The sequence below is a fragment of the Coffea arabica genome, chromosome 6c (genome assembly GCF_036785885.1).
Source record: "Coffea arabica cultivar ET-39 chromosome 6c, Coffea Arabica ET-39 HiFi, whole genome shotgun sequence".
Classification (NCBI taxonomy): Eukaryota; Viridiplantae; Streptophyta; class Magnoliopsida; order Gentianales; family Rubiaceae; genus Coffea; species Coffea arabica.
The window spans coordinates 1,153,032-1,166,755 of NC_092320.1; the positions used below are offsets into that span (position 1 = coordinate 1,153,032).

At 42.3% G+C, this 13,724-nt stretch overlaps 1 protein-coding gene across 2 annotated transcripts; it reads left to right on the forward strand.

The window, feature by feature from the left end:
* Positions 1–4,849: 4,849 nt before the first annotated feature.
* Positions 4,850–9,286, forward strand: LOC113692208 (probable serine/threonine-protein kinase WNK5). Of its 2 annotated transcripts, XM_072051808.1 has the most exons (8): positions 4,850–5,716; positions 5,826–5,934; positions 6,263–6,528; positions 6,943–7,166; positions 7,262–7,419; positions 7,581–7,905; positions 8,123–8,458; positions 8,638–9,286. In XM_072051808.1, exons 1-8 carry the CDS (start codon positions 5,643–5,645, stop codon positions 9,099–9,101), a joined length of 1,956 nt encoding a protein of 651 aa, XP_071907909.1. In that variant the 5' UTR covers positions 4,850–5,642; the 3' UTR covers positions 9,102–9,286. The 2 variants fall into 2 exon arrangements, with proteins under 2 accessions (XP_071907909.1, XP_027066378.1); XM_027210577.2 differs by having other exon boundaries at positions 4,851–5,934.
* Positions 9,287–13,724: the final 4,438 nt, after the last annotated feature.

The window sequence follows — 13,724 nt, forward strand, 5'->3', positions numbered from 1 at the left end:
TCTTTAAAGCCCATGGCCATTTTTTCAGTGGGGAATTGACTTGCTCGATCCGTTTCTTTGGGCTCCGGGAAGATATGAGTTTTTAGTCGTCGTCATAGACTACTTCACTAAGTGGGTAAAAGTCGAGCCGCTCAACACTATCAGCAGCTGATCAGTCCAGAAGTTTCTCTAGAAGAGTATAGTCTGTCGGTTCGGCATATCCCGGGCTCTGATCTCTGACAACGGGCCACAATTTGCCAACAGTTCTTTCCAAGAATGGTGCGCTGAGCTCAGAATTCGACAACACCTTACCTCGGTGGGCCACCCTCAAGCTAATGGACAGGTAGAAAATGTCAACCGGACTATCCTGTACCGCTTGAAAACTCGAATAGGGTTGGCTCGAACGAGGTGGATGGATGAACTGCCCACCATACTCTGGGCTTATCGAACTACACCCCAAACGGCCACCCTAAAGACTCCATTTGTATTAGCTTATGGGGCAGAAGCGGTAATTCCGGCAGAGGTCGGCGTACCCTCAAGCAGGGTGCAGAAATTCATAGCTCGAAATAAGGAGGATGAGATGCGGCTTAACCTGGATTTGCTCGAGTAGAGAAGAGAAGAAGCAGCTATACGAATGGCTAAGTACAAAGGACAGGCCGCACGGCACTACAATGCTAGAGTAAGACACCTCTTTTTCAAACCAGGAGACCTGGTCTTACAAAAGAATGCTGTAAGTAGGGCCTTGAGTACGAATAAGCTGAGTCCGAACTAGGAAGGATCCTACGTGGTAAAGGAAGCAGATCGAGCGGGATATTGCAAATTAGCACACCTCGAGGGGGAAGAAGTCCCCGTACTTGGCATAATTCCAATTTAAGGATCTTTCGTTAAGGTTTAGTGTGTGCAGGACATGCGTTCTGATAGGTTAACGCAAGACGGGTCATTCGTGTATTCAGACTTTTTAGGGCCAATGTAATCGGTTAAGGTTTAATTATTTTGCGTAAATTAGAAGCGAGTTCACATAAGGATGTATGACAAGAAGATTGAAGAAGAAAAAATTTGGCTAAGTATTGAGCAAACGAAAGGCTTCATTCTATTACGAGAAAGTTCATACAAGGAGCAAAGCACGTACAAAAAACGAACTGGACCTGGCCAGTTCGGAGCTTATGCTAATTTCTAGCCTATCTAGTTCTCTCCTTCCTCTTCCTCCTGCTCGGGGGTACTAACCGGCAAAGAGAGGTCGGCAACCAGGTCAACAAGCTTGCGCCCCCGGAAGTAGCCTTCCACTAACCGGTCGGTTTGCTCCAGGGCGTGGAGGTTGTAGTTCTAGAATTTTTCCAGATCGAACCCAGGAAGGTTCAGCTCCTGCACCTTCTTGAGTGCTTGCGAGTATCCGTGTTGGAGCACGGGGGTGTTCAGGATGGCAAGATCGCCCATGAAATCTTCCAACCTCAAGAATGTCCGAACACTCTCTTTTCGCCTTTCTTCCCTAGCAGTAGACGCCTGGTTTGCCAGCTCGGTAGCCCTCAGCTGCTCGGCCTTCAGCTGGAAGGACAGGTCGGTGTTCTTCTTCAGCTCCAGTTTAAAGTTCGAATGGACCTGCGTGAGCTGCCTCTTCAGTCTTTCCGCCTCTGCTACGGCGGCTTCATGCTGGCTGGATAGTTTTTCGTTCGCTGTCTTTGTCTCGCTCAACAAGAGTAGCAGGCTTTCATATCGCCTGACCAGCTCAGGGCCCACCACATTCATCTGATAGTTCAATTCCGGGGTACAGGTCAGCGCACGAGAAATAAGGAAAGCAAGTAAGCGAATAGCACTGACGGACATTGAGGGTTAAGACTGAACTGACCTGAGCTGCCCCCATGTAGAAATGGTCTAGGAGGTCAGGAGGATTCACGGTCTTGATGAAGTTGTAGTCTTGGGGAAGGATGGCACCGTGAATGAGCTTCCGAGTTACCTCTAGGTATTGAGCACGGTTATTGATGGACAGCTTCCACTAGGGGTAAAAGTGCATGGGATGCTGGTGCGTGACAAGCCTGGTCTGTGGGTCGAAGGGTGATGAGGTCTTATAATGCCACATCCTAGGGGGGCTTCTATCCGAGCCTGCTCCTCCGCGGTATTGACGCCATAATGCCCGGGCTGAGCAGGGTCAGGCATAGACCCTCTTTCCGGAGCAGGAGATGGGGTCTCCTCAGTCCTGGTCTTCTTCACTGTGGGCTTCTTCCTCTTCTTTTTTGCCGTTTCCACCGCTGGAGAGGACTGAGCGGGAGTTGGCTGAACAGGTCGAGGAGGTGCTGAGCTGGTCGGAGCGGTGGATGGAGCGGGGGTAGCCATGCCCGAGCTGCCAGTCCCTCCAATGGATAGGAGTTGGGAGAATCTCTTCACTGCATCGAGACATAGAGAAATCGTCAGAATTACGATGAGCAGAGGTCGTCAGTTCACGCAAAAAAAAAACTAGGGCTAAGGAGTTACAAGTGACCAACTCATTCGGGAAGAGAGCCTGGCTTTCTGGAGAAGGATCTAAGACGTTAGCTCGGATTAGACCAACAACCCCAAGTTGGGCAGTGGTGAACTTCTTTACATTCAACCTAATGTCCGAGCTGAGCAGGCGCCCGAGCTCGTATACAGGAAAAGGCAAAGAAAGAGGGTCTGAAACCTGGGTCTCTACCCTCCAGGTTGGGGGAAGAAGACCTATGTTTTTGACAAAGAAGAACTGGGTTTCCAGTCCTTAATAGAGGAAGGCGCGCCCGCGAACAATTCACGAGTAGGGGTTTTTGCCCCGCTCCTACGAGCGAAATAAAATCACCCCTGCACGTGGCCACTGACCTTCATCTGGAAGATAGATCGGAACAGGTCAAGTGAGAAGGGAACTTCGAGCACGCGGCATAGAATGAAAAAACCCAAAATAGAGCGGACATCGTTGGGGATGAGTTGGCGAATACCCTAAAAGGTGAGGATCTCGAAAAGAAAATTAGGGATAGGAAGGCGGAGGCCAGCTACTAGCTGGTCCCTGGTCCCTATATATAGCCACGAATCCGGGAGGAGGTCGGCTGGCGACCTCCCCTGGACGGGCGGCCCTAGGCTTGAATTGGGCAGGAATATCGTACTCTGCCAGCTCGTCGACGTCCTTTTGTTCCAGGGTGGGGGGAATGGTGTCGACCTCCCCGAAGTCGCCACCTTGTCCCCCCGAGGACCCCGCTACGGACAGATCCGGAGCGGCCTGGGTGGCAGCTCCAGTAGAAGGGTCTATGGGTTGTTCAGAAACGTCCATTGTTCGAACAGGAGAAAGGGCAGGAGAAGGTATGAACTCGGACTCGGAGGAGCTAGAAGAACTGGAAAAGGAAGATGAAGAACTAATATCTACAAATACCAGGCGAGCTACTCTACGTCTAGGGGCTGAACTAGAAATGTCAGATTGTTCAGAGGAAGAAGACATAAGAGGAAGGAAAGGGGACTTACTGGTGGAAAAGAGAGGTCGGATGCTAGGTGGATCTAGAGGAGGCGCGAACTGACTCTGAACTCCTAAGCGGGATAGGCGAGCGGACTCTCGAAAGAAAGGAAAGAAGGAAGGAACGAGCTAAGCAAGCGAAGGAGCGAGCTGATAAAATGAAGAAAGTAGAGTGAAAGTGACGCTTGGAGGGCCTATTTATAGGCAACCATCAGGGTGGAAAGATGAAGAGGCACACATTTATTTAGAATTTAATATTGGGAACCGCCATTATGACACGAAGTAACGGTTGGAGTAGTGGATACGTGGGAAAATGCGACAATAGCTCTGGCAAGGGTACCACTGTGGGCCCCATATCGAACTGACACGTTGCCTCGTAATTTGGTCCAAACTCATACGACTTTTTGATAACTCTAGACCCAAAGAAGGGCTAGTATAATGGGACCCACTCAGGTGGCAGTTCGGGGATGACGACCTGACAGGTCGCCCGCATTAGCTTGAGCAGAAGTAAGGGCAGTTTGGGCATGGCCACCGTTCCCTTTCTGGATGGGTTTGGTGGGCCGCGGCATCCGAACTTATCGGAGACAATAGATGGAGCCCTAAAAAAGACTCCCTCTCCACCGGGACTCTTAATCCTATAAGGAAACTACCACCCGAGACTATAAATACAACACTATGGGGCAAGACAAGGTACACTACCTACAATATTCTATATTGTTACTCTGACCCCTGTAATCTCGCTGACTTGGCCGTCGGAGTGTCGCCAGGAAACCAGTCCCGCCGTCACCTCTTTTCGCAGGTCGGGTCGCATGCGTCCAACTCCTTCGCTAGCCCTTTCCAGCCCGATTTGCGTAGCTCGCGTGGAACAGTTCGGATCGTGTTTTGGCAGTCGTATCACCCAGCGCCCCTTCTTATCTCATGTAATTGAATGCCCAATAGCCACCCATTAGCCAAACTGTTGTTAGTTAATTAGCTGAGGTCTCTAATTCAGCCCGTACTAATAACCCAAGGGTAACTAATGATCTAATTCATTCAAGTAAATGATACTAACTCCACCTGAGAGATGGAATTAAGCCAATAGGCAGCGTCCAGCGGCCACAGAAACTTCAGATTATAAAATGCATCTCCTCTATTATCCTTTAGCTTGATTGAGAAGGCGAGCTCGCGAGACGTGTTCTAATGCCCAGTTGACCATCTTGGGTGTTTAGGAAATATAAATGGAGTTTTCAAACCAAGTCGAACGAGTTGTGGGTGTGCGGTAGCCGGTAGTTGTACAAGTATAAAACTATAAAGTCACATTCAGAGCCCAAATTGAAAAGAGAAGGATATTGGCGTTAGCAGTACTACTACTACTATCAAAAAAGTCCAACGCATGATGGCGGATAGATGATGATGGTGGCAAAAATAGTTTCTACTACTCCAAGTGCAAGTCTATTGAGTTATATAGATCGACCAGCCGAGACCATCCGCAGCCTGATTGAAAAAAAAAAAAAAAAAAAAGATAAACAGGTCTGCTGTTTTTACTCTTCGTCGTCTCGGGCCTCCCATTAACTTTGCCTCCTGTTACTTAGATTCTTTCTTGAGCTTTAGGCGATCATCTCGGTCCCCCGAACTGCTACCCAAAACCACAAATGGTGCTACCAAAACGTGGCCACAGATTTTTCAAATTCAGAACTAGTGATAATAATAATACTAGCCCATTTTCTTGCCAAAGCTCCACTGCCGATCATTTCAGTTTTTAAGCGAAATTGAGCTTTCAGTCTCTCCTCTTGTCGATCTGTTTAACAAACATCCACCTACAAGTACCCTATCCATTCTTAAAGTCTACTTCTACAATCAAGATTTTCAAGACCGGCGGCGGCGGGAGGTATACTCAACTGCTCAAGAGATCGATCGAGAAGGCATCCATCGTCGAACTAATTATTATTGCTAGTGCACCAACATACTAGTAACATCTGTTCTCCCTGTCCGGACCCCCCGTTGCGTTCGATCCCACCTGTAACAGTGTGTTGCACTCAACTGATCATTGCCCCTCCTTTTCTTTGAACTTTCTGATTATTTCTTAGATATACACATATCTCGCTCCCCAGCAGGCAAGCCAGCGGGCAAATGTTCTGTCAGGAATACGAGTTTTCACGAGATAGAGTGGTAGGTATGGCATGGATTATGCTGAGAATTGATTACTCCAGGCTGTTTTGGCTGCTGTTTGGCGTCTTCTCTTATGAAAATCACGAAGGAAAACCACGGATCATCTAGCACCCGCCTGCCTTTCTTTTCCCAAAAAAACAAAAAAAGGCAAAGCATCTGTCAATATTTCAAATTACGACGTACTCTAGATTGCAACCTACTATACGTACAGATTCCCAATAACATTAGAAGATTGATCCTTTGTACTGTTATCTAGTCTAACAACCATGCTCAAGTCACGGTTGGTGGAACCACCATTTCTTGATGCCCAGTCGCCTGCCGCGTACGCAGAAGTGGATCCATCCGGCACCGGACGATATGGTCGCGTAAGTAATCTGATTTCAGTTCCATGGTCACTGTTTAAGCACTTTCGTTTTAATTTTTGCTCTGGTGAATGCTGATGCTTCTTACTTGCACACTGGAATCTGAATTGGAAGGGTATCATTCATTTCTTCCACTTTATTAGCAGCAGCACAAACGTAGATGCCCCATGCATGCTTTTACAGTTTCCAAAGAATTTCCTATGTATATATGAAAGTATGCGCGCATTATTAGCGAGGCCGAGGCCGAGGCCGCCAGTAGTGATAGATGGCATAATTGATTGCTAATTAGATGGATAAATTGATGTTTGTTGGATGTATGATTGGCATGCAGTTTAGAGAAATTCTGGGTAAAGGAGCCATGAAAACGGTGTACAGAGCATTTGATGAGGCCCTGGGAATGGAGGTGGCTTGGAACCAGGTGAAGCTCAACGACGTCTTCAGGTCACCTCAAGAGCTGCAGCGGCTTTATTCCGAAGTACACCTCCTCAAGAATCTGGATCACCCTTCCATCATGCGATTCCACGCTTCTTGGATCGATGTTCACCGCAGAACTTTCAACTTCATCACCGAAATGTTTACCTCTGGCTCCCTCAGAGAGTAATTTAATTTCCTCTCCTCCACTCCACCCCACCTAAACCTAATTAAATTCTATTTCCTCCTTGGTTAACTTGCTGGCTTCAATTTATTCTTCATATTTTCCCAATCAAAATCTGGCCAACAAAATTGTATTCATGTATGTATATATATATATTTCTCTATCTATACTGGTGTTGTTTTGTTAAAATATGTACTTCAAATCTGCTCTAGTACTTGTATTAATGATGATTCTTCAACCCAGAGTAGTAGAGAATTAACAGGCTGATTCTGAGATTGTAACTTTGGAATTGGTCAAATTTTGGGGCAGCTATATTTCATTCTTCAGTTCCAATTATGTCTACTAGTAGCAGTCCGTACACTTAAAAGAACCGACTTAATTGGATCGATCTGGGGGTTGATATTAATTTTGTACAGGTACAGACACAAGCACAAGCGAGTAAACATGCAAGCAGTAAAGAACTGGGGTCGCCAAATCCTGGAAGGCCTTGCTTATCTGCATGGTCATGATCCCCCGGTGATCCATAGAGATCTCAAATGCGACAACATCTTCGTCAACGGCCATCTTAGCCAGGTCAAGATTGGTGATCTTGGGTTGGCAGCCATACTTCGTGGCTCCCATCACGCGCACAGCGTCATAGGCAAAATTTTCTTTAATCTCCTCTTTGATAATAGTATACTAAACCTGGTGATTATCAAAACGCTATATATGTATATAAATGCGTGTGATGATCAGGTACACCCGAGTTCATGGCACCTGAATTATACGAAGAAGATTACGACGAGCTAGTGGACGTCTACTCGTTTGGGATGTGCATGTTGGAGATGCTCACTTCTGAGTATCCCTACAGCGAGTGCTGCAATCCAGCTCAAATATATAAGAAAGTCACTTCGGTAAGTTTTGGATTGGCTCCACAAGAATTAATATGTTCGTGTTTTTCCCGTACCGCATCCCATTATAGTAATTAATAAGCTGATCACTGGAAACCGAATCTGACCCTCGTTAACGTGCTCGCTGTCTTTACCTTTTAACACGAACGATCCAAATTTAAAAGGGAAAGCTTCCAGGTGCATTCTACCGGATTCATGATCCCGAAGCCCGGAGGTTCATAGGGAAATGCTTGGAGACGGCTTCCAAAAGGCCATCTGCACTTGAACTCTTGAGAGATCCATTTCTTGCTTATGATCAAGAAGACGAGCTGCTGGAGATCACAGGAATACCGTGTTTGATGCCCTGTAGTCCACGCAGACGAGAAGAAGTGCTGCAAATGCCATCGACTTTTTGTGATCAGAAAAGGAGCACCAACATGACGATTACTGGGACCTTGAACCCAAAAGATGACAGCATCTTTCTCAAAGTACAAATCTCTGACAAGGATGGTAATCAATCACTCAATCCCGCTTTCATTTCTCGCCTTCAAATTGACGTACTACTTGAGATTCATCAGCAGGCATAGGAAAAAGAGAAACAAAAAACATTTTTAATGGGGGCTGAATCATGTGGTTAGAAGCTTTAGAAAATTGAAGCATTTATGTATTTATGATTTAATTCTTGCGACATTCTAAGAATGCTGGAGATGTCCAATGTCTGACGTAGGTCAAGCTAGAAACATATACTTCCCATTCGATATTTCCAGCGACACGGCAATGGATGTAGCAGGAGAGATGGTAAAGGAATTAGAGATAACAGATTGGAAACCAATTGAGATTGCTGAGATGATTGACGAGGAGATCTCCGCTTTGGTTCCGTCCTGGAAGGGATGCCCACGGGGTTTCCATCAGCAGCGGCAGCATTCTTTCAGATATGACCAAGAGGATGACGACGACCACCACAGCACGCTCCCACCATTTTATTCTCTTTCCTCCCAACATTCTTCCTCCCAGGCATCTCTCCCTGGTCTTTTCCCTTCTGGCCTCCCTGACTGGATTCAAGGTAATGTGTGTGTGTGTCTATGTACATACATACATACATACATATATATATATATATATATATATAAATGTTGAAAATCTTCATGATCACTATTATTATTATTCTTATATGTATTAATGTTATCCTCCAAATTCATTTCATCGATAGTAACTGCAATGTATGTGGCCCTGTGGGTGCAGAGGACTTGAGTAACTATGATGATGCCAGTAGTTCTCAAAGCTCTTTCAACTCGAACAAACTCTCCAACTTGTCTTATTTCTCAGACCGCGAAATGAATGGTTCCACATTCAGTTCCAAAGTTGGAGAGCCACAAATATTCATGGGCACTACTACTACTGGCAGCAGCAAATGGACAACAAGGTTCTGTCCTGATCAAAACAACATGAGCAAATATTGCACCGATGATGATCGCAATCTAGGGATGCCAAGGGTTCGATCGCTAGTAGATATTCGGAGCCAATTGCTGCACCGATCCCTCGTGAAGGAGATCAACAGAAGGCGATTGTTCAAAACTGTTGGAGCTGTTGAGAATATTGGGTACCATGAGCCGGGTGGTTATGACTTCTTTCCCGGAAATGCATCAGTAAAGAGTGGTGATGGGAGATATGTTAGAAATGTTTCAAAGCAAGGATTTGAATGGTAGGGTTCCATTCCATTACCCGTGCGTGAGTGCCTGTTTAGAGGACCCCTCAGTAACTGTAATTTCGAGGAGGTGTCCAATCTTTTTTACGGCTTTATTTTCTTTTGATGTGTATTAGTAATGGATGGGAGTGTCCAAACATAAACGGATGTTTTGGTTTGATATGAAGCTCTGATACAAGCGTTCAATCTGATGAGTTATAGTAGTAAGTTAGCAACACCACAGACAATACAATTTTTTAAAGTTACAGATTTTGTTACTCTTCGTAGCCCAAAAATTTTAAACACTGAATTAGGTTTGATCGAAAAAAGGAAAGTGATGGAGGACCCAAAAAAAAAAAGGGGAAAAAAGAGTAACGTACGAAGGCAGCGAAAGGTCTAATGACAAGTACAATTCTTGATCCAGCACAAAAGTGCCTTGTTATTAGCAGCTGGAGGAGGAACGGAACGGAACGGACACCACCAACACAAGCTATTGTAGTCTGCAATTAATCTGTGTCAAGCAAATGATTGCCTCCAGGCAGGCAGGCATGCATGCATGGGGGCTACCCCCTCGTCTAATTAAGGAATAGGCTCAGCAATGGACTATGAGCGGGTTTGAGAAGAAGGATTGACCGGGCAAAATGGTGATCACGATGAGTTGGTTTAGTAGTAGTGGTGCCACTCTGATAATTCCAGAAAGTATTTGTCATGAATGAAGAAAAATTCCAGACTTTCAGGTAATTACTAGAAATATTTCTTTCCTTCTTCTTTTTTTTTTTTTTTAATTAGCTTCTTGTTCAAGTAACTTCGAGTTTTATCAAATATTTGTTTCTTTGGAAATAAAACAACAACAAAGAAAAAAAAATAGTTCTGATACTTTATTTTTTCAAAAACCAAGAAACACAATCCAGTATTTTAAGCCTTAACTACAGAATGGAGACAAACAATATTCTGGGACCCCAAAAAATATATATATATAACTCAGAAAATGGTTTTCAAATCAGATAAGACTGATAAATTTAAGGGTTGGAAAAGCTTTTGGGAAGGACTATATTGGCACTCGACTAAATAAATCTTAAAGAAGTAATTACTAATAGGAAACTTGTAATTAAATTTTAGGCTTGTTTCATTTGCAAGACACAAGAGTGTGTTTGGATTGTATTTTTCATGAAAAAATTACTGTAGCGATTTGACGTATGCGAGGGAAAAGGGTAATAGGGAAATGTGATTACGGAAAACGACGTAATTTTTTTGACGGAAAACAGCAATCCAAACAACTAATCTTTTAATTTTCTTTTCCAAGTTGCAACAAGTTTTAGAATCCAATGTCATCCAAGAGCTAGAGGTTAGACCTTAAGTTTATCGTCTTGGAAGGTGAATTTAATTGAACTCTCATTATTGTCTCAATTCTCTCTTCCTGGTTCGTTATGTCGCTCTAATTAAGAAGAACGCCGGAAAATTTACAAAAAATGTTCACGCGCTTTGAAGTTGTATTGTAGCTCCGGTGGGGCCATGACATGCGAAATCTAAACTATTGGATGATGGGCCTCTCCAGCTACCGTCTTCCAGATGTAAAGACGTGACGTATATTGCTTGTGTTTGAATTGATTGAAATGATGGCTGCATTACGAAAATTTCTCCGCTGATTATCTACTTAATAATTCAGAACATGCATTTGTTGTTTAATCCAACTCTTAAGAGAATCTATCAATAATGATGCACGCACCGCCAGAAAATGTCACATGAGAAAAACATCTACTACCAACTTAATGATACTCTTTTTTTTTTTTAAATATTTATTTTTCTTTTTTCTAGTAAATGACTTGCATTTGCTCACTTGAAGATTAAATAACAGACTCCAGAAAAAGGCATACATCAGGTTTAGACAGGGGGAAAAAGCGCACCACGACAATATTTTTTCAGCTCTTCAAATGAAAAATGAAAGGACAACAGAAATTTTTTAAAAAAAAAAAATTTTTAAAAGAAAAAGAAGAAGAAGAAAAGGAAAAAAGTACTAGTAGTATTGCTAGCTGATACTTACTTCTATATATGAATTGGATGACATGAACTTTATTTAAAGATAATAAGAAGCCGTCAGTAGCATACCTAATATATAAAAAAATCCTCCTCCATGGTTTTGAAACATAAAAAACTACATTTCATATTTTGAACTAAATTGTAAACTAACAGAATTCGTTAAATTTAATGAAATGACGGTCTCGGCCGTTAAACTTACCGAATTCTATTAAGTTTATCGTTAAATTTATCGGTTAAATTTTCCGTTAGGTATATCGGATTCCGTTAAGTTTAATGAATTCTGCTAATTTATAATTTAATTCAAAACATGAGGTATCGTTTTATATGTTTTGAAACCACCGAGAATTTTTCTGTATATTAGGTATAACTCATGAAATTCTTTTATTTTTAATCCTATTTTTAAAGATAATAAGAAGCCGTCAGTAGCAATAATAATAGGTTTTTATATTGTTGGGCGGTCGCCTTCAAATCTAATATGACGAAACGTATGGCAAGATTGCGATCGCCAATTTCCTCGCTCTCTACTCCGTAAAATCTAAGTGAAAGATATGTCTTTTTTGTCTCATCAGCTGAGTTGATGATGAATTTCATAAGCTTTCATTAACCACCAATTATCATCAAGAACTGACTTTCAAAAGCTCTTCCTCTTTTCTTTTCTTTTCTTTTCTTTTTTTTTTTTATCGTACGATTGCCCGCCCATTATGTAAATTACAGTACACTTGGGCGTCATGACACTTGCCTTTAGGATGGGAGTCATATGAGCTGTGGTCTCGAGGAGTCCATTGGCCACCGGTTTACATGAGGCAAGGAGTGATCCTCCGGTGCCTATAGATACCTAGCTTTAATTTGTCTTCGTCTAGTCTAGACTCTAGATAGAGTAAATAATATAATACTCCAGTATGTAAGAAGGAGACGAATGGACGGACACAGACAGACAAGCCCAACTACGTTAAATCTCATCACACGTGTGGACTGGATGGTACGCTGTTTGGCATCCACTTTGTACTGTGCACTTGGATTCTTGAAGATCTTCTTCTTCTGTCTGCGTCTTTGTCGGCTCCTGCAATTGCTGTGTCCGGGGCAGTGCCCGTGCGTTGACGTCCCCAATAATACACGAACACGAATACTACTGCTTCTCCCCCGGTCCTGGCCATTAGCATCATACATATATATGTACGGTGCGGGTTTTGAATGCTTGTACAAAAATTATACTCCCTCCGTCCCGTTTTCTTAGTCTTGGTCTTTTTTTCACACAGATTAAGAAAGTGTAATTAATTTGGTTGGAAACATAAATTTAGATTAATAATTTCCTAAAATACCCTTATGCTAATCAATGTAGTCAATGTAGTCAATGTATTGGAAAAACTCAATGTATTCAATGTAGTGGGTTAGTATTTAATAACAATGTATTAATAACAAGATATTTAATAAGGGTATTTTAGACAATTTGAAAGATTACTACATTTCTTAATGGGAAAGTGGACTACAATTTGGGACGGACGAAAAAGGAAAACAAGACTAACAAAGTGGGACGGAGGGAGTAATTGAATTATATTTTTCATGATTTTTTATGATAAAATTATTATAGTAATTTAATATATGTAAGAGAAAAAAATAATAAAAAAATATATTCAAGGAAAATGAATCAATTTTTTAACAGAAAATAACAATCCAAACAGGGTAGATTTTAAATTCAAGTTTTGATTTAGGTCATATAATTTTACAGATGATAATCATCGTCAATCCATTGCGTCTGTAATTTTCTCTCGTGTACTTGTGTTGCTCTATAATTAATTTGCACAGGAGGAGGATTGGCCGACACTCGCCTCATATAGTAGTTGTAGTAGGAATTCAATTCTAGCCGCACCTTTGCGCTTGCAATGATCGATCGCATAAAATATTACGCCAGACTGGCTGCGAGGATTTTCCTTTTAAGACTTGGGTTGCGTTTAATAAAATTGAAAGTTGAAATCTGTATATATGATTTTAAGATTTTAGAAAAAAATGAGGGTTGTGCTTGAGTTCATTTTGAAATCGAGCATGAATATTTTTTTTCCTTCCTAAAGTTGAATTTACTCATGTTTATACTAAGGTGTCCTACACTGTCAATGAAAAACATTTTGATATAAACTAAAAGTTAGTTACATTGAAAATTTAATTGTTTAGCACGTCTTTATTTATTGTAATTTTAAAAATTAAGCGTCTCCATATTATTCCTTTTTTTTTCGTAAGGGTAGAGTTGTTGAAGAAGTTGAAGGATTTTCCACAAACGTGTACGACACACTTTAAAGACACAAAAATAAATAAATAAGCTGTTTTGTCGGACTGAATCTCCGGAGTCGTCAATATGCCTGATTGGTAGGATCTATGTCGGGAGTACGAAGACAAAATACCCCCAATGGGTTGGAGGTTTCCTTCTCGGTTCTCCCCCCCAAAAAAAAAAAAGGGTGAGAGTTGCTTAATTGTTGAGAAACCTTTCGGTCTATGAAGTGGCAATAACCCAGCTTCAGTATCGACGCGTAAGTTTCCTTCCTCTCAATTTAAAAAAAAAAAAAAAAATCAATTGATTTATTTATTTTTCTAATGGTTCACAAACTCTGAACTCCAT